The sequence below is a fragment of the Poecilia reticulata genome, chromosome 21, assembly GCF_904066995.2.
Source record: "Poecilia reticulata chromosome 21, P_reticulata-male-v2, whole genome shotgun sequence".
Lineage (NCBI taxonomy): Eukaryota > Metazoa > Chordata > Actinopteri > Cyprinodontiformes > Poeciliidae > Poecilia > Poecilia reticulata.
The window spans coordinates 20,980,445-20,998,935 of record NC_088850.1 but is presented as its reverse complement, the minus strand read 5'-3'; the positions used below and the strand labels follow the sequence as shown (position 1 = coordinate 20,998,935).

Sequence of the window (18,491 nt, the reverse complement as noted above, 5' to 3'; positions counted from 1 at the left end):
TTTTTTTTTCAATGGTAAAAAAAATTATATGCATTATTTATCAAAATGGCTACTTTATGTGTTTACACATAAAAAAAGAAGAAAAAACGCAAATTCTTCCGTGCTGGTTGCCATTAACCTCCAAAGGCAAAAATTTAAAAAAGAAAAAAAAACTGAAAATGAAACCTGCACCTGTTTGTCAGCACCTGCTCTTTTCTGCATCCTGTGCACATTGTCGATCTCATAAACCTTGATCTCGTACGCCTCCGGTATTTCCCGCTCTATCCAGTGGGAGCCCAGACCGCTAGCCGACCGTTTCAGGGGCAGGGCGGAGTCGTGGGACGGACGGCGCTGGTAGGAACCTGAGAGGGAGCAGAAGCGCGGTGAAGAGCTGCTTTCCCACCACGTTTTTCTCCTTTTCACACACAGTCGTGACTATTGATACATATTATAGCTACCACTGAGTCGCTTCGTTTTACGATTGTTAACATCTTATGTGACAGACCAACACAAAGCAGGGAGTAATTATGAAGTGGAAGGAAAAGTATTCATGGCTTTAACGTTTCTTTTGCAAATAAAAGTTTGGCAAATGTGGAATTTTTGTATTTATCCTCATTTTCAATTAAACGTGTAAAATTCAGTGCAGCCAGTTGCCTTCAAAAAGTCTAACAATAAGTAAATCAAGTCAATCTGTGTATAATTTAATCTCAGTATAAATCCAGCTCTTTTGTGAAGGCCTCACCAATTTTTAAAGCTGCAGTATGTAACTATTATACTTTTTTTTTTTTTTTACATATTTGCTGAAACTGTCACTATGTCATGACAGTGTAATATGAGACATATATCTGAAATAAAAACATCAAGCTCCTCTGCATTCTCCCACTGCTAACTAGAAACAACCAATCAGAGTCAGGAGGCGGGTCTTTTTGCTGTCAATCACCCTCCACGTGGCGTTGGTCATCCTTCACTCTTTCTTCCCCCCTTGCTCTCTGTTACACTGCAGCTAGCACAGCCTCTCATGAATGCATGCTAAGGCTAGTTAGCATGGTCATCGATAAAAGTGGAAAAGCGGTTTTCCTGGAACGGTGAGTAGTTTCTCCACCATCGACATATTTAGCAGCGAACAGGAGGTTGATTGACAGCGCTCAGACCCGCCCTCTGGCTCTGATTGGCCGTTTTTGGTCGGGAGCAGTTCATCTCTTCAGATGACAGTGGTAGCTCAAACTGCCACGTCATGGTGACAGTTTTAACAGATATTTTTTATAAGTTACTATACATACTGCAGCTTTAACGTTTGCGTTCTGAACTCAAGTGAAACGAGACACAACTTGTTAGTGCACACAATATTGGGCTATAAACAAGGGTGCAGCAATGTACTTTCTGAGGCGTATGCAGGCAAATAACAAGAGCCTGCCCCTCATCAGATAACACGGTTCAAATGAAACAATCACGGCTCTGTTATTGATCATTCACACGCGCACAAACAGTCTTTAAACACAGAACATGCCAAATAGAAACCATTTTTCCACTTTGGTGCCCCTCATGTATGGCGCCCATATGAGTCATATATAGTGCATAACCTGATTCTGATCACTCTGACTGGACCATTCTTCTCAGTAGTAGTACTTCTTAAATTGTTAGTTTTGTTAAAAGGACATTTTTCATATGCCTTCTAATGTCTTCTACAAGCCATGTAGACGTAACGTCAAGTGTGGAACAACGTGATCTGGTCAGAGGAAAGTAAAAATAATAATTAAAAAAAACCCACACATGCAAAATCAAACATTCCCCAACATTCCCACTTAAAACATATTTCTAGCAACAGGCAATAGCTTCAGTAAGGAAAGGCAATCAAGGCAGGTTTAAGACGAACATTGGACTAAATGAGGAGAAATCCTAAAAAAAAAAACAGAACAGACAGGGTCAGAGGTTCACATCTCAGCAGGACAAAAACATTGAATATAAAAACAGAGCTACAAGGGAGCAGTAAAAAAATCAAAGCATATGTATGAGGTGGAATGGCCTAGTCAAAGTTCAAACAAATGTAATTGAGAATCTCTGTCAAGACAAGAAAACTGATGCACAGTCATGCTCCATCCAATCCATCAGCAGTTTCCTTTTTAAAACCATGTATAAATGTCTTACTGGATTATGTATGACTTTGTGTTGGTCTATCAATGTTCAATGACACATTTCAACCAAATCAATTTTGTGGTTGAAATGTGTCAAAGTGTGGACAAGTTCAAGAAATGTGAATTAATTTGAGCGAAAGAGGAATAACAGGCTGTAAATACAGTATATGATGTTTATGTTCCTATGTTAAAATGGAATTTTTCTAATTAAAAAAAAGTGCTTTTAATCCTTTTCTTTTCCTCTAATCATCTTTACCAGCTTATAGTATATTTCCTTCACCAAGTCTGAGTGTAACTGCACACACCCAACTTTCTAATTTACTTTACCAGCCAAACACACTTAAGTTTCTGCGTTTATGCTTCCATTAGTAAAGGCCATCACCGGCTTCATATATTAATGATGTCATGTCATACACAATTAGACATTGAGGCCTTTAAGAAACTAGGCCTTTACAGCTGTGTGTCATGTCTAATTAATGTCACATAAATATGTTATGTAGCCAGATTACAAACCAGAGCTGTTCTGGCTGGAACTGAGTTTCATGTAGAAATATTTTGTGGTGGCTTGTACTTTTTATAAATCACATTTATTCAAAAAAGAACATTTAGTTTGTAAATTTAGGGGAGAAAAAAATAAACCTTTTCATTTTTTCCATTCTTTTTCTGTTCATCGGTTCATGTTTTCACAAGCTTCAGGATGATGAAGTTAAATTAAAAAACTATTTTTGAAATTAACTACAGTGAAAATATTAGTCTTTGTTACAGATTGTCATCTCAAAACAACAAAAGAAATATATTTCTTGCAGCCTTGCTAGAAATAGCAACGTTGCCACCTTTTCAACACGTAGAAAGGTGTTGAATATGGAGGACCAAAATCGACGTAATAAAAAAATAAAATAATAAATATATAAATAAAAGAATAAATCTATAAATAAAAGAATAAATATATATATATATTGATAAGAAATAAAAGCATAAATATATTTTTGGAGGACCAAAACTGACATAGTAAGAAATGTTTAGGGGAAATGAACAAGAAAATATATACATTTATATACATTACTGGACGGAAACTCACGTGTAAGGAAAAGGAAAAACTAAATATATATTTATGCTTTTATTTCTTATCAAAAATATATTTATGCTTTTATTTCTTATCAAAATATATATTTATTCTTTTGTTTATACATTTATTCTTTTATTTATATATTTATTCTTTTATTTTTTATTATGTCGGTTTTGGTCCTCCATAGTTGAAACTACGATTCCATTTCAGTTCAAACACAAGATGAAAAAGTTGGTTCCTGAGAGGAAATTGATAGAGATTTTTTGGTATTATCATTTTGTTGTTACTTTAGTTCATATTCAGGTTAAAGTGTTCTCTTGTTTAAACTGTATGTGTGAACTGACCTGGAAGTCACAGCTGCCTGTTATCTTCATGTGAAACAGTTTGACCGAGATTTGAACCGGGCTCAGATCAGGGGCCAGATGTTAAATTGTTTTACGACCTTTGCTTTGTTTAGGTAAAATGTTTTACGACCTTTGCTGTTTTTCCTCTGCTGTCTATCTTGCCTATCCTCCCTCTTTGAAGTTTGAGAATAAAAGACAAGCTGTATCCAAAGAGAAGCAGAACGCTCTGTGAACAGCTCTGAGAAGCAGTTGACAGAGTCTTCTCCTTTTGCTTGCAGAAGTTTAGTCATAAATTCATATACGTTGTCTGTGGTTCTTTTATGTAGGTTCTAGGAAAATACCTATCATTTTGGTGCCGAAACCCGGGATCTCTCATACCGACCGCTGTCAGGCAGAGGAAGACGCGCTGAATCCATGCATGGCCAGAGTCAATTGGACCTGGAAAGAAAGACCCAGGAAGTAGAATTCTTCGCTGGGCCAGCGACGTAGGTCCGACTTTGTCTGCCAACGGCGGAATGACGAGATCCGACTGGACAACCCGAAAACTACAGAAACGTAGGTGAATTTTAAAATGACTATTCTGTTCTACTTCAGATAGGAGATGCCGTGAAGGAACTTTTTGGATCTATGAACTGTTCCTTTAATGCTGACGTATTTCCATTTCCACTAACCGCATGGAAAATACCAGAGACCATTTCTTTAGCAGAAGCTAAACCCGGGTCTCTGAGGAGCTGCGTGTTCAACAACGGACACGTTTCTCTTGGGATGTTACCTTGAAACTTGTGTAACAAGGTTTACACCCACTGTGAACCGACACAGGATTTCATCGACTGCACAGCCTGCAGGGGTCAAAGGATGACTCCACACTGCAAAGTCTGGAAGGACAACCCAGACTGTGACAACATGCTTCAGGAGAGGAGTTTCAACATCACAGATCGGACATTGGACGACAGGAGACAACGCTGTGCAGTACCATAGTGCCAGGAGACTATGGTTCACGGGTGATTGCAGACTGGTACTTCCTGTACCTGATTGTACTCATCAGGAAAGGACGACACATTCTGGCTGTCTGCTCCAAGCGTGATGCCTGAGGTCAAACGCTGGGGAGGCCTCACAACAGACACTGGAGTTCCATGGGAAATCAGGATTTGGACCGGAGGTGAAAAGTTCATGCAGAGCATGTTCCCAGGAGTTGGATTAGGAGAAGTTCAGGACCACGTTGAAATCAACAGATATGGATTACTGCAACTCATCAACAGCACACACCGGCTGGCAAACGGCTCCATGAGAGGGCTGACTGAACTGAGAAACATGGTTTTGCAAAATCGTATTGTGCTGGACCTGCTCACAGCCTCTCAGGGAGGTGTTTGTAAAATCATTGGCCCAGCGTGTTCCTGACGAAACAGGAACTGGTGGAACTATTTCTGATGCTCTACATGGCCTGGAGGAACTTAAACATTGTGTAGACGGTGCTACGCGAGGATCACATTTTTCCTTTTTGATTTGTTTTCATGGTTCATGTCTGGTCCATGGTGGACTTTACTGTTAAAGCTCATGACACCTATTCTGTTTGTTTCGGTTCTGTTCTGTCCTTTTAAGGGTTGCATTATTCCATACCTACGAAGTATGATGTTTAAGACAAGTAACACAACTGTTGTCAGTTATCAGCTAGCAAAGGCATCCTATGAGACGAATGAAGATGACTTGTTTTGAGATTCTGACGATTTTCTGTGCAATGATGATGTTCTGTAATCACTGAACGGATTAATTCATTTGCTGAATGATTCCTACACCAAAAATGTGAAAACAAGTGGTGTTAGGGATGAGAAAACTGCGTTTGATTTTTTGCTGTTTCTTTCTTTTGTTTTTGTTTATTTCATTTATTCATTATGATCATTGTGTAATTTCTATGTTTAGACTAGGACAAAAAATGTATATATTTTGCATTTCTTGGTTCTATTTTATTTCTTTTCTTTTCTATGCTTGGCTTTTGAATAAGGTTTACACACATGGTGAAATGATAAAAAGGGGGGAATGATAGAGATTTTTTGGTATTATCATTTTGTTGTTACTTTAGTTCATATTCAGGTTAAAGTGTTCTCTTGTTTAAACTGTATGTGTGAACTGACCTGGAAGTCACAGCTGCCTGTTATCTTCATGTGAAACAGTTTGACCGAGATTTGAACCGGGCTCAGATCAGGGGCCAGATGTTAAATTGTTTTACGACCTTTGCTTTGTTTAGGTAAAATGTTTTACGACCTTTGCTGTTTTTCCTCTGCTGTCTATCTTGCCTATCCTCCCTCTTTGAAGTTTGAGAATAAAAGACAAGCTGTATCCAAAGAGAAGCAGAACGCTCTGTGAACAGCTCTGAGAAGCAGTTGACAGAGTCTTCTCCTTTTGCTTGCAGAAGTTTAGTCATAAATTCATATACGTTGTCTGTGGTTCTTTTATGTAGGTTCTAGGAAAATACCTATCAGAAATGATCAAATTTCATCTTCGCTTCAACTTTTTAAAGTCATTCTTTGCCTTAACAATAACGTCATTGCCATATTAAATATTTTTAAACACAGCACATAACTCTTAAATGCTGTAAAACAAAACACAACCTATAATTCTGTAACAATCTAAAGCCTAGCACTACCTTTAGCCATGTCAAAAATGTTTTTCTGAAATTTTCATAGTATTAATGTTGATTTTATTCATCTACTGGTAAGACATGGGTACTTCAGCATTTCTGTTTTAATTTAGCAGCCTGTTTGGATAGTTAGAAACATCTAAGAAAATATTTGGAGTAATGTTGTCAGGGTCTTAAAGTGCAAATGGGTTCCTAAAGAGAGCATGAGTCAGGTTTTTAAAAAATTTTACTACAGGGGTCTTACCTGTGTTTCCTCTCCTTCGTGATGATCGGCTGCTGCGCGTCACACTGAGCAGAGATCCACTCCTGTCGCTGACAGAATCTCTGTTTGATGTGCTGCTTCCTGTGGCTTCGCTGTCTCTTACTAAGCTGTCATACCCACTGCTAACCAGGCTGCTCCGGTTAGAAAAATGCAGGGACGTCTTCCCCATGGCTGGTGGCAAATCTCCACTCAACACACTAGTGGTGTCGCTCGCGTGCCCGCTTAAATGGTCCGGTGAACGAGGAGCAGTCACCTGGCTGTACGGCGAGGGAAGAGGGGACATCTGATCCGGTCCGCATGAGGAGGGACTGGAGGACCTTTCCTTAAGAAGGTCCGTGATTCGGCCATTGATGATTCCCTGAATGGCGGATTTTGTAGACGAGCATGTGGAGCTCTGGCTTGGAGTTCGACTGATGGAACGATGAGACCGTGGTGGGGAAGAGGGAAAAAATGAGGACATTCGCTCAAAGCTAACCATTTTACTGTCTGGTGACAGACTGGCACTGCGGCTGGAATGTTGCAGACTTTTGTGGGACATGTTTAGAGTCTTGATGCTGGGGGAAGACTGCCGACGAACTTTGGGAGTTGCGATCTTGAGTTTTCCAACAGCAGAAAGCTTGGAATGAGAATGCTTGGCAGACTGAGACGGAGGATTTTCTGTGTGAAAGAAGTAATGACTATGGTCAGAACGTGGATTTCTCCTAGGGCTCCTATTGGCCCTTGGAAAGGTACAATCTCCTTCATAGTTTTCTTTATGACTTCCTTTACAACTAGCTTGATTGCTTCCCTTGGAGGTTTCCTTGGAACTCATAGAAGTGTTACTCCTGCCTCTTTCCATGGTTGGGAAGTCTCTTGGGATTCTTCCAAGGGAATTAGTCCTTCTAGCCAGCTGCTCCAGTTTGGTATTAAAAAGCCTACTGCTGTTATCGGCAGGAGGCCTATACCTGCTACTCGAATTGTCATGTTTCCTTGTGGGGTTTGGGGTAAAAAGAGATTCATTTCCCTTTCTGAGGGCACACGCTGAATCTTGTTTGACCTCTGGGATGTATTTTTGTGGAGAGGAGGTGTGGAGGCTGTGGTTTTCAGTAGACTGCCGTCTGCTGTGCCTTCTCTCCAGAGTTTCCCCTGGGCTACATGGAGTAGATGATGTCACCCCCCTTGAGGGGTTCTCTCTGTGGCTGGGATTTTGCCAGGCTCTCGGCAGGCTACCTGACAAAAAGGAAACGGGTATGGTTTCATAGCAACCAGGTGCAACACCAGTTCTCATGTGGTTGCTTCCAACTTGTCTGCAAGCAGCGTCTACCCCCTTTGAGACCTTCTGACTGTGTGTGGAATAAACATGCTTGCAATCTCGAGGGTGGCCTTTATCTGTACTTTCAAGTCTCTTTTCACACATTTTGTTCTCCAAAGCTTTTTTGCAGATATCTTTATCTTCTGAGACCGGTTGGTTGAAGGAAGTTAGACTACTTGTTCTATCAGGCTTCTTAAGATGATGAATCTCAGAAGCACAACTTTGAGTCTGCTTATCTACATTTTTGTCCTCTGCACTTCTGGTGTTTTTTCTTTTGAGTTCAGAAGCTGAGTTGATATCTTTAGAGGTTTCAGGAGTACTTTTCTCTTCTTTCGCATCATCTAAATCACAGTCCATATTCATCAACATAGGGTTAATAAATGAAGGCAAGAACCTAATTTCTCTTTTGAAATGATTTTGAGCCTTTTCATTGCATTGGTCTGTGTTTGCAGACTGATCAGCAGGGGGCGCTGAAGCTGAACAGTCATCACTGACGTCACCAATGATTCTGATAGGTTGGGCGCTAGCAGAGGTTTGACCATGTTCTTGTGACTGTGCAGGCTCTCTGAAACAAATAATGTTCCCACCTGCGTTCCCGCTGTTGTATGCTCCACTGATGGTCACCTCCTCTACCATAGAGAAGACCAGTTCGTCTTGACCCATTTTGTCCAACGGCTGTTGAACTGTCACTGTAATGGTGGCCTTCATTTCCTTACTGTCCTTTGAGCTGTGATCCCCGATCACAACGCTTTTAGCCATAGAGTGTGAAGAGGAGCAAGAGGACGAAGGAGATATGGGAGAGCTTTTACCGATGGGTGAAGCGCGTTTATCTGGTTTGAACCAATTTGCAGCTTCATGGTTCTCCGGTGGTGGGTGTTCAGATAAACTGGCAGCAGGCTTGCTATGGGAATTTGCTTCAAGACATTTGGATAGGACATTGTTACCTGACTTAACTGCTCTCGTTTTAGGAAGCTCAGATGGGCATGTCATGCTAAGTCCCAGAGCTTGATTCATCAGTTCTTCACTGGAGCTGTTTGCACTGCACTCCTCACAGTCAAATAAACCTGAATCCTCCCTCTGAAAACTGTCTGTCGGGACAGCACCATCTGTCTGCTTTTCCCCAAAAGACGCCTGAGTACAGCCTTTACCCACATTCAACAATGTATGTGGGGCTTTGGATGCTTCTTTCTGGGGTTGTGTTTTGGCTAAAATATTCTTTAGAGTAGCACCTTTCAAGGAGGACTTGAGGACTTCCATTGTTACCTCACTTCCATCGATACAACCCAGACGTTCTTGAAGTTCAGCAAAGGTGTCACACTTAAGACAGTCTCTCTCCGGTGGTTTCCCTTCTGCTCTCAGTCCTTCAATGTTCCCCTGTGCAGTTTCCTCTGTCTTTTTTTCTCCGTGCAACTGAGGAATTAGCAAAAGTTCCTGGAGAAGTGCTGTGAACTCTGGGTCATCCAAGTCGGACTTGTTAGGATGCAGAGAAGGTATGATCGGCACAAACTCGGGTTGCGCCAGCATTGGGACTGTCTTGGAGTGGACCGAGCCGTCAGAATTTATCTGGATGACGGTGTCACAGGACTGGTCACTGCTGGAGCGATACAGCTCACCACGTAGCCGGAAAGATGGGAAGTCCATGTCTACCTCTTCTGTGGAGTGGAATGCTCGCAGGGCCAAAGAACGAGGACCTTTTTTATCTTTGGTCAAACTCCGTCCACAAGGAGAACATGATGTCGACTGCTGTAAGACAGATAAAATATGTTGTTGGTTCAAACAGACTTTGCAGTACAGTAGACACAATAATAACACAATATGGCTAAGGGTGATCGAAAACTCAGTGATTAATTGTGCATGCTGTTCTATTTCTGAAAAACAGAAAATAGGTGCTGCTTATTTTGGCTTTTCACCATTTTATGCATTTAGTAGCTTTGGTTGTTTCACCCAACACTACAAATTTCTAAATACATGGTGATGTAAAACTTGCTTGTAGCCACATATAATGTTAATATAACCAACACAAAGACTGACAATTTGAGACTTCTACTAGATCAATTAGATGGGAGTAATTAGATATTGTGTTGTACCTTTGTCTTCTTCTGTGTCCTGCGAATGCGAGAAGCCAGCTGAATGGTAGCGAAGGACTCTTGAAGATGTGCTAATGAGTCAGCAACTTGACCAATCACAGCAATGTGGCAATTTGAAGGCATGGATTCCCGAAGGAGCATTGCTAACTTACTGGACCTGAGCAAATACATATTCATATATTCAGATAATAACTTCAGACATCCAGCTGTTCTGCAATTGTATAAATGTACCTGAAATTACCCACATCGCTGGTAGATTTGGATTTAAAGTTATTTTATTCAATTAAGAGCTTGTTTTTATGATTGGGAGTGACACAGGCTTTTCCCAAAAAATAACATTGCCCTAAATACATGTTTCTATTTACCTTGCATCCCTTTTGTTCCACATCCTTGGAATCTACAACTATTCAGTATTCATTAAAATCTGCTTTGAGATGTTGCCACTAGAATAGCCAACAAGTCTATAGCATTTCATTGTATTAGTGAAAAGAAACATGTTGGTGAAGTTAAAAAAATACTTAATACTAAATTTCCCAGTTGTGTGAATCATTTTGGGATATGAATATATTCCAGGCATACATTTTGTGAAAGATTAGTTAGGCAGTAACACAGTTGACTTTAGAGACATATATTTTACAAATGTTTACACCAATGTCAGCGTGCATATAAACTCTTACTTGCTGGGGATGGTTTTATTTCCGCTTAAGAGAGCCAGGACAACGGAGCCCAAGTCAGAATGAGGAAGCTTGTTTTTGCTCACGCCCCTCATCCCACTGCAGACATCAATCATGGTCAACTTAGTGGTTCCCCGTGAACCTGGGAATGGAAATCAAACAGAAAAAGAGGGTTGATATTTTGCGTAAATGAAACCATTATAAATTACATAACTAAGTATTGGAATTACTAAGTTTTAAACTAAACATGGAAAATAATATATTGGAAAATGCATAAAGCAGTTCATGCTGCATTCTGATTTTAACTCTAATGTCAGGAATTTTTGGGTTCCGAGTTGGAAATGTAAGATAGGCATGGTAGCTCTACTGTAATTCACCAGAAAAAAAAGCTGGAAGAAAGAAATTCCATGAAAACCTTTTCCAATGGTGCTGCTCTCAGTACGAGGTGGCTGGACGTAAAGGGTGAAGAACATTATGGAGCTGTGACACAGGTATGTAATAAAGTCGGTGTGTCGCCGCGCTGCCATGGCTGCGTCCAGGAGAGAGGCGGCTCGCTCTGCTGTGGGGGCCTTCACACGGTTGTGGTTACGTAGCTAGAGAGACAGCAGAAAATAGCGTTAGCATTTAGCTTGTACATGTGTTGGACGCATGCTAGCATTGTCGCTATCATATCTATGTTACTATTGGCAGTGCTCAGGCGTGGTAAAGCTTTGATCTAGAAGCTGGCAGAAATGTTCAGAATTAAATGTTCAGATGACGCTAGCTGCTTATGCTAACTGATTTTTCATTATTTATTTTTTGTGTCATTTATTTCTTTCCATACCAGGCTTGTTCAGTTTGGAAAGCAATCTGTTGTTGATAAGTGAATTAACAATTAAAGTTCTATTTACTGGAGACCAATAACCTAATTATCAAATAAAGCCAATAAATTAGTGATGCAAACCTCAAAACCATAGATGCTAAAAAAATTGAAATCTAATCACAGAATCAGATATTGATGAAGCATCTATTTGGCATAAACTGAGGTTTGAACCCTGAAATTCTTGCCATTAGGCAGCCATATTGGATGATGATAATGTAGCAATTAAGATTTAATATCCCATCCAGAGTTTTATTACCATGACAAAAGGAATCCCAAATTGTATTACATATTTATTTCATTATGTAGAGAAAGTAAAAAATATAAAATCAAACTAATAAATGTTTCTATCAAAATTTATTTGTTTCGCATAAATACACTAAAATGACATTATTGGCTCGGTAATAAATCTTATTATGATGTAAACATGATACAGCTTCTCGTTTCAAGCAGTTACAGGAACTGTAAAATAGCTCTCCGTTGGATTCTAATTCTTTAAATGGAGTATTTGATGCATTGCCAACAAACCTGAGCCAAAAAGAAGCCGTTGCATTACCAGTTAGCTACACCCTCACAACTCTCTGGTGGCTGGATTTAACCTCATTTACTATGATTGATTGGATTGTAACAAGTCATTTGGATAAAAAATGTGTTTCTTAAAAGGACTGAATTTGATTTTCTTCAACCTGTAAAGCGTATTTTCCCTCACAAATCACAAAACGTCCTCATACCTGTATTCCGTTGACTGGGTCTTCGGTGACTCTAACGTGGGCCTTCGGGCTGCCCTGCACGCTGCTCGGCGAGGGGACCACCTCCCCCAGCAGGTCTCTGAGGGTGTCCTCTTCGCCGCAGCACAGCTCCACAGCCGACACAGACACCGTCAGCTCGGTCCAGGTCTTCTCCCTGCGCCGCTCGATGGCGCTGTACAGCCAGGAGACGCCACAGGGAATCAGGCCGAGCTTCTGCAGGTTGTCACTGCTTCCCACCATGCTGGACCAAGACGCTGAAGAATACAACACAGCAGGCGGATGAGTGTTTGCAAGCGTCGCGCCAAAACATGAAAATGTTACTTGATATGATGAATCGTCACATCTCTTTTAATATCAGTAATCATTTTCTGCCCATAGGTTCTTTATGTTCTGATCTTTAGAGCTTTTTATATTTTTTCCATCCATCCCATGTCTAAACGCTTGCAGGGGAGATAGCATCTCCAGCTGTAATTGAGCAACCCTGGACAGACTGACACCAGTCAATCACAGGTCACAACTATATACGCACACACTTATACCCAAGGGCAATTTAGAAAGACCAATTGACCATACAGTCATGCTTTTAGATTCGGAGGAAGCTTCAGCATCCAGAGAGAATAAAATGTCTTAAACTTTCATCTTGCTGCGACTTTAATTGCTCAATGTTTGGAAGCGTGTACAACACGGACTTAATGGCTTCGTTCACTTACTCAGTCAAGCTCTACGGAGGTCTACTAATAAGGCTGTAGTGATACAATAATCTCACGATACGATACGATACGATACGATACACAATATTCTGCTCACAATACGATATATATTGCGATATTCGGCAAACGATACAATTTAATACACTTTTGCAATTTTCTGAAAGATTTTAGAGGGACAGAGGGATTTTGGTGACATTTTGTGACTGTTATAGAGTTGGATTGAATTAATTTAACTGAAAACTGATTAAAAGCACCAACTACACAATACCTGGCTCTGGTTGGACATGGACACAGACTTAAAGTCGACAGCTGGACAAAATGAATTAAAGAAATGATGAGAAAACATGTTTCTTTTAACTGAAACAGTACAAACTGTAGCTTACATGCATTTGTAAAGTAAATAATACCTTTTTAACCTTGACACTTAACATTTGAAGTAGAAATGTGCCGATCAGGTTTTTTCCTGCCGATACCGATACAGATCACCCATGAGGGCCGATCACCGATACCGATCACCGATACCGATCACATAATTTTTTTTATTTTTTTTTATCATAAACACTACCGATTACATTATGTGGAAAAAGAAACCATGAATTCACCTTAATTTAGACCAAAACTTGTTTTTAATAACTTTTTCCAAGAAGAAAACTAAACAAGCATTCTGCAAATTGTACTGCTATCGGTAATACTACCTTTAACAGACTGATAACATATGAAGGCTCTGAAGAGGCTAAATAATGCAAAGAGCCAAAATAAAACCTCTCAACATTGCCAAAAAAATTCAAGTATAAAACTTAACATTCAATGGCAAATACAGGTTCCATTACAATAAACAATCCACAGGTACTGAATGAAAACTTCCTGATAGCATGGGGGCTAGCTGATTACTGCTAGTTCTGAGTGGCTGTTTCTGACTGAGCGGAGTAATTATGCAGAGCAGGGAGGAGATCAATTATTTTGTCAGAGATTATCTGTCTCATGTTAGGACAGCGAAAGTTTTAATACGTATGTAAAATGTATTTTTTAGGTTAGATGCTGCAGCTTTAAACAGAGGTTCAGTGTGAGAGTCACTACCAGGTGGAGCAGAAGCGGCGCTCCGTCTGTGAAATATTACTACCTGTAGCGCGTAGCAGCGGTTCAACAGCGAGAGCAGAACCAGCGTCTTACATCGCAGCTCGAAGACTTAAATTATTTTGCAGGTTATTTGTTTAGCTTTCTGACCGTCATGCTAATCCGGGTGAGTGTTTGTAGCTGTGCGCTGCTTTACCTGCTATCTGATCCTCCATATGTCTTTTTTACTGCAGTGAGCCTCGATGTAGCCAAACTCCGTCAAGTATGGCATTGTTTTTATGTCGTATTAGCTTCGTTGTGTTGATGCATTTTGACGTGCTTCAATTTTCCGCCGCAACATGCAAACTTGCCCAGTGCGTTATAGTTCAACATCGCTTAGGATTTGTTGCTGCGCGTTTGCGCAGTGTGAAGGAAAGAGGAGACCAGCTGCATAGGCAGGCTGCGAAATGAGATGCAGGTGATCGGTATTGGCAACAAGAGCCAATGATCGCCGATCACCGATCATGCACTTTTTCACGAAAATCGGCCGATTATGATCGGTGACCGATCGATCGGCACACCTCTAATTTGAAGGAATCACTCTAAGTCTGATGACCTAATCACTCTCCCGGCGAAGCAAGCAGTGAGTGAGCAAGGTGACAGTTGGATGTTACGATACTTGCGAATGAATATTGATTTTTTTCTAGGAAAGAAAATATCAATATATATCGCAAAATCTATATTATTACACAGCCCTATCTGCTAATGAGCAAATATTTGAGCTAGGTATGCAGAAGGACAATAATTAAAAGCACAAATGCAAGTCCATCTCTAAATGGTTTTTAAAAATTATGGAGACTTGTAGCTCTAGAGCAGCTCATCAATTAAAGAAGGCTGTTTGGTCTCAACAACTCCTGACCTGAGTAGCTTTATTGCATATCTTTCTTCTCTTTCAGCTCTTTTCCTGTCTGAAAACTGTGATTAAAGGACAGTAGCACCACAAACTGTTCAAAACTAAATGAAAATATAAGAATTTTAGACTGGCCCTGTCAAAATCTGGACATAAATCCAGCTAATTAACACTTGGTTGCTGCCAAAGGTGACACAACCAGTTATCATTCTTAGGGAGCAATTGGTATGGATCCATTTGTTTTTCCTCAATAAAGAAATTATTTTTAAAGCTACATTTCACATTCACTCAGGCTATCTTTGTCAGATGTTACAATTTATTTGCTTATTAGAAACATTTGTGTGACAAAAAAAAATTGAAGAAATAAAACCAAGCTAGGCTCAAATACTTTTTATCAGCGGTGTGTATTTGCCAAAGTCCAGAACCTCCTACAAAACCCCAAACAGATGACATGTTGCATCTCTTTTTGCACTTTTGCCCTACATTCGTTGTGAGATATGGGTCTGGCTTTACCTTCTCTTGTCTTATCCATAGTCTAATTGAATGAGGATAAGAGAATTGGTTTACTCCAATTAAAGGCCGAGCTGCCCGCCGTTATTCAGGGGGAATGGTATTCTGTTTAGGAGATTGATATCCCTCTGGCCGCGGGCCACATGCACTCCGTATCGGCCGACTAATTCAATCAGATTTACGGAGGGTGGCGTCATGTGAAAAAGCAGTTACAAGGAGACTCTGTCCTTACCGCACATGTGTGTGTATGTGTGTGTGTGTATCTTGGTGTCTGTGGTAAAAAAAAAAAAAAAATCTATTAAATCCCTGCTGCAGCGCTAAGTGCAGGGTCCCATCTTCCTAATAGAAACATATCACAGCCCACTTTGTTTTCAGTCAATCTTAGAAAAAGTGTCCTTTGGAGTATGGAAGGAGTAGAATTCGAAAAATGTCAATGTATAGTTTGAATGATAAAGAGTCAAATAGCTGAAATGGCATGACATAAATATGGCTCAGGAAAAAGCGAAATCCACAAAAAAAGCAGAGGAAATGTGTCAAGACTAACGCAAGGACACACAGAGACAATGGAGACATGGAGTTTAAGTTAAGAGGAAAGATTGAATGATGGTAAGAGTGGCAGGAGGAAGGGTGCAGAGCGGCTTTTAACATTTATAACAGCGTCGCACTCCCAGCTTAAGATTTTAACCTGTGACCTCTCGCTGCGACCAATGACTTACCCACATCAGCGCATCCTAGGCCCAAAACGCATCCATCACTGCCACTGAGGACACAACGGATGACGTCAGCCAAGACGCCTGTGCAAACTTCAGCCTGGGCAAACGGGACAAAGGACAGGGCGATTGATCTCAACACCGAAAATGTGAGTGCAGTCCAGCTGAAAATCTGAAGCAGGAGGGGAGTTTACACGGGTTTTCCCGTGAGCTTTGACATGTGTAAGCCGAGCCGAAGAGTCCTACCGGGGGGAGTGGTGTCAGTTTTCTGGTCATTAGATAGACGGGGGGAACCACAGTGGGGTGTACGGTAATATACAGAAGGATGAATTGTGCTCTGAATGCCTTTTGTATCTGGCATAAATGCACAAAATGGCAGTTACATTAAAATCCAAACAGAATCACTCAACCAGTCTCTAGCTGCATTTCCATTAACCGTATAATTTACATTTCAAAGATGTTTGCTTAATGGAAAAGTCAATTTCGAAAAATCTCTGGTATTTCCATAAAAAGTTTTGATATTAGGATGAAGTGAATTTTTTTAGCCGTGTCAAGATTGGTTGATTTCACAAAACTGCGACGGAAACACTTTCCGCATCAACGAGGCACATGACCAACAACCAGATGTTGCCATGAAGAAGAAAACTACAGGAAGTAGTTGGAGGATCATGGAGCAGAATGGTTTTCAACAACATAATGCGTGAACAAACTTCTTCGTGTGGGATTTTAATCGCGTTTCTTATTTAATGCAAACGCTGCAATTGCAAAATTGTGTTTTTTCAACATTGGCAGAATATTGACAAAGTTTTGCACACATTTGCAATTGAAACGCAACTTATAATTGTTAGTATGAAGAACCAAACCTGTCCTGAATCCTGAGAATAAGCTGCATCAAAGTTGAAGGTCTTCAGTGGACTTCTCATCTCCCTGCCTAGAGTCATTGTGCTGTAGGATAAGTGTTTGGTGACTGGATCCATGATGGTGACTCTCTTCCTGGACGGGTCGATGCGGAGAACAGGTGGCTGGCCGTGGCTCTCTGACAGCAATCGGCTCACCCTCAGCACGACTTTGACCTGAGAGTGGAAGGGAATGAGAAGGAGAGCCATGCTGATTAACTGCTGTACACACCGGGCTGCAGGGCGATGATTACCCTGTTAAATCTCAGATTACATACAGAGAATAAGCTGAATTGAGAAAGAAAAGAATGTTGTGCCAGAGACAGGACAATTTACCCAAACTACAAAATCTGTCCAAGAGTGAGCTGTGAAACATCTGATCTGCCCTGCAGATTGTTAGAGTCTGATAGTTTTGTCTCACCACAGCCCAATTTCAAAGGTCCAGATCCAATGACAGAAGAACCACAAGTACAGTAAGTATCAGTATTCCTGTACTATGGTTTTTGGAAGGTTAAGTGGATCTTTAAAATACTAGACTGGTGGGTTTTTCCAAAAATATCTCAAATGTTTGAACATTTGGTGTGTTTGTAAGGTCTTCCATAAGGACGTGTTATGGTTGCAGGTATCCATCATGGTTGCAGGTATCCATCATGCATTGTACTTTAAGAAAAGAGTAGTTATTGGATTTTTTTGTAGAAGTGAACATACAAACAAACCTACATACAGACAATAGAATGACACAGTGTACCCCCTGTATTTGCAGTGGTTAGGGACAACTAAAGACATCAATAACTACCTATTTTAATAGTTCAAACACCAACTATTCTTTAATAATGTTCGGCGCTACTGTAGAAGCTATCAACCATCGTTTTCCTTATCCACGCTCTTGGAGGTATAGCCAATCACCGGCAAGTAAAATGAATGGTGGTCCTGGATTGGCTGTTTTGCAAACGTCAAGTAACATTGCACGTAAGTATCTCAGCTTTCCAAGCAGTGCTGTCTTCCAAAGAAATCCGTAAATGGCAAATTTTCCATGAATAATTTGGAATTAGAAACCACAGAGAAATCCACAAACAAGTGAATCTGAGAATATTGTCCTGAACTGTGAATAGTTGGGCATCCATTGTACTTTGTTTTTCTGCCCACACTGCATTATTTTATTTGTGTATTTTTTGTGCTGAATCAGACTCAGGTCACTTTTGTATCTGAATTTGAATGGAGTCAATGATTTATTCTGAGAAGCATTTGGGTTCAAATATAGATATCCATTACATCTAGACCAGTGATCCCCAAACTACGGCCCGCCTCCACATTTGTTCCGGCCCCCTGAACAATACCAGAGAACATTCAGATTTTTTTATCATATATTGTATTTTCCGGACTATAAGCCGCTTATATGTGGATTTTTCTTCAACCACCAGGGGGCTCTTTAGCAGGAAGTGTGTCCTGTAAACTGTGGGTGTTTTGTTTTGCATGGCGCGTTGCTGCCATCTGTTGGACTTTTAGGGAACTGCTTTACTTTTATGTTATTTAATCAGTACAGTTGTTTGTTAGCGGTAGGTCAGATGAACACACACGTCTGTTATGAATGCCGCATTCCAGGCCGAGTTCTTCGAAGCAATGC

General features: G+C 40.5%; 1 protein-coding gene across 3 annotated transcripts in view; it reads right to left on the bottom strand.

The window, feature by feature from the left end:
* Nucleotides 1–18,491, bottom strand: part of kif26bb (kinesin family member 26Bb) — a 40,678-nt gene that overhangs the window by 6,189 nt on the left and 15,998 nt on the right. Inside the window, exons 6-13 of one of the 3 annotated variants that reach the window (XM_008398178.3) lie at nt 16,835–17,044; nt 15,978–16,071; nt 12,061–12,332; nt 10,886–11,063; nt 10,474–10,612; nt 9,797–9,953; nt 6,401–9,452; nt 172–341 (exon numbers count right to left, since the gene is read on the bottom strand). In XM_008398178.3, the coding sequence (XP_008396400.2) occupies nt 172–341; nt 6,401–9,452; nt 9,797–9,953; nt 10,474–10,612; nt 10,886–11,063; nt 12,061–12,332; nt 15,978–16,071; nt 16,835–17,044 (4,272 nt within the window). The remainder of the gene's footprint in view (nt 1–171; nt 342–6,400; nt 9,453–9,796; nt 9,954–10,473; nt 10,613–10,885; nt 11,064–12,060; nt 12,333–15,977; nt 16,072–16,834; nt 17,045–18,491) is intronic. The other 2 variants (XM_017302025.2, XM_017302026.2) reach the window with 2 other exon arrangements.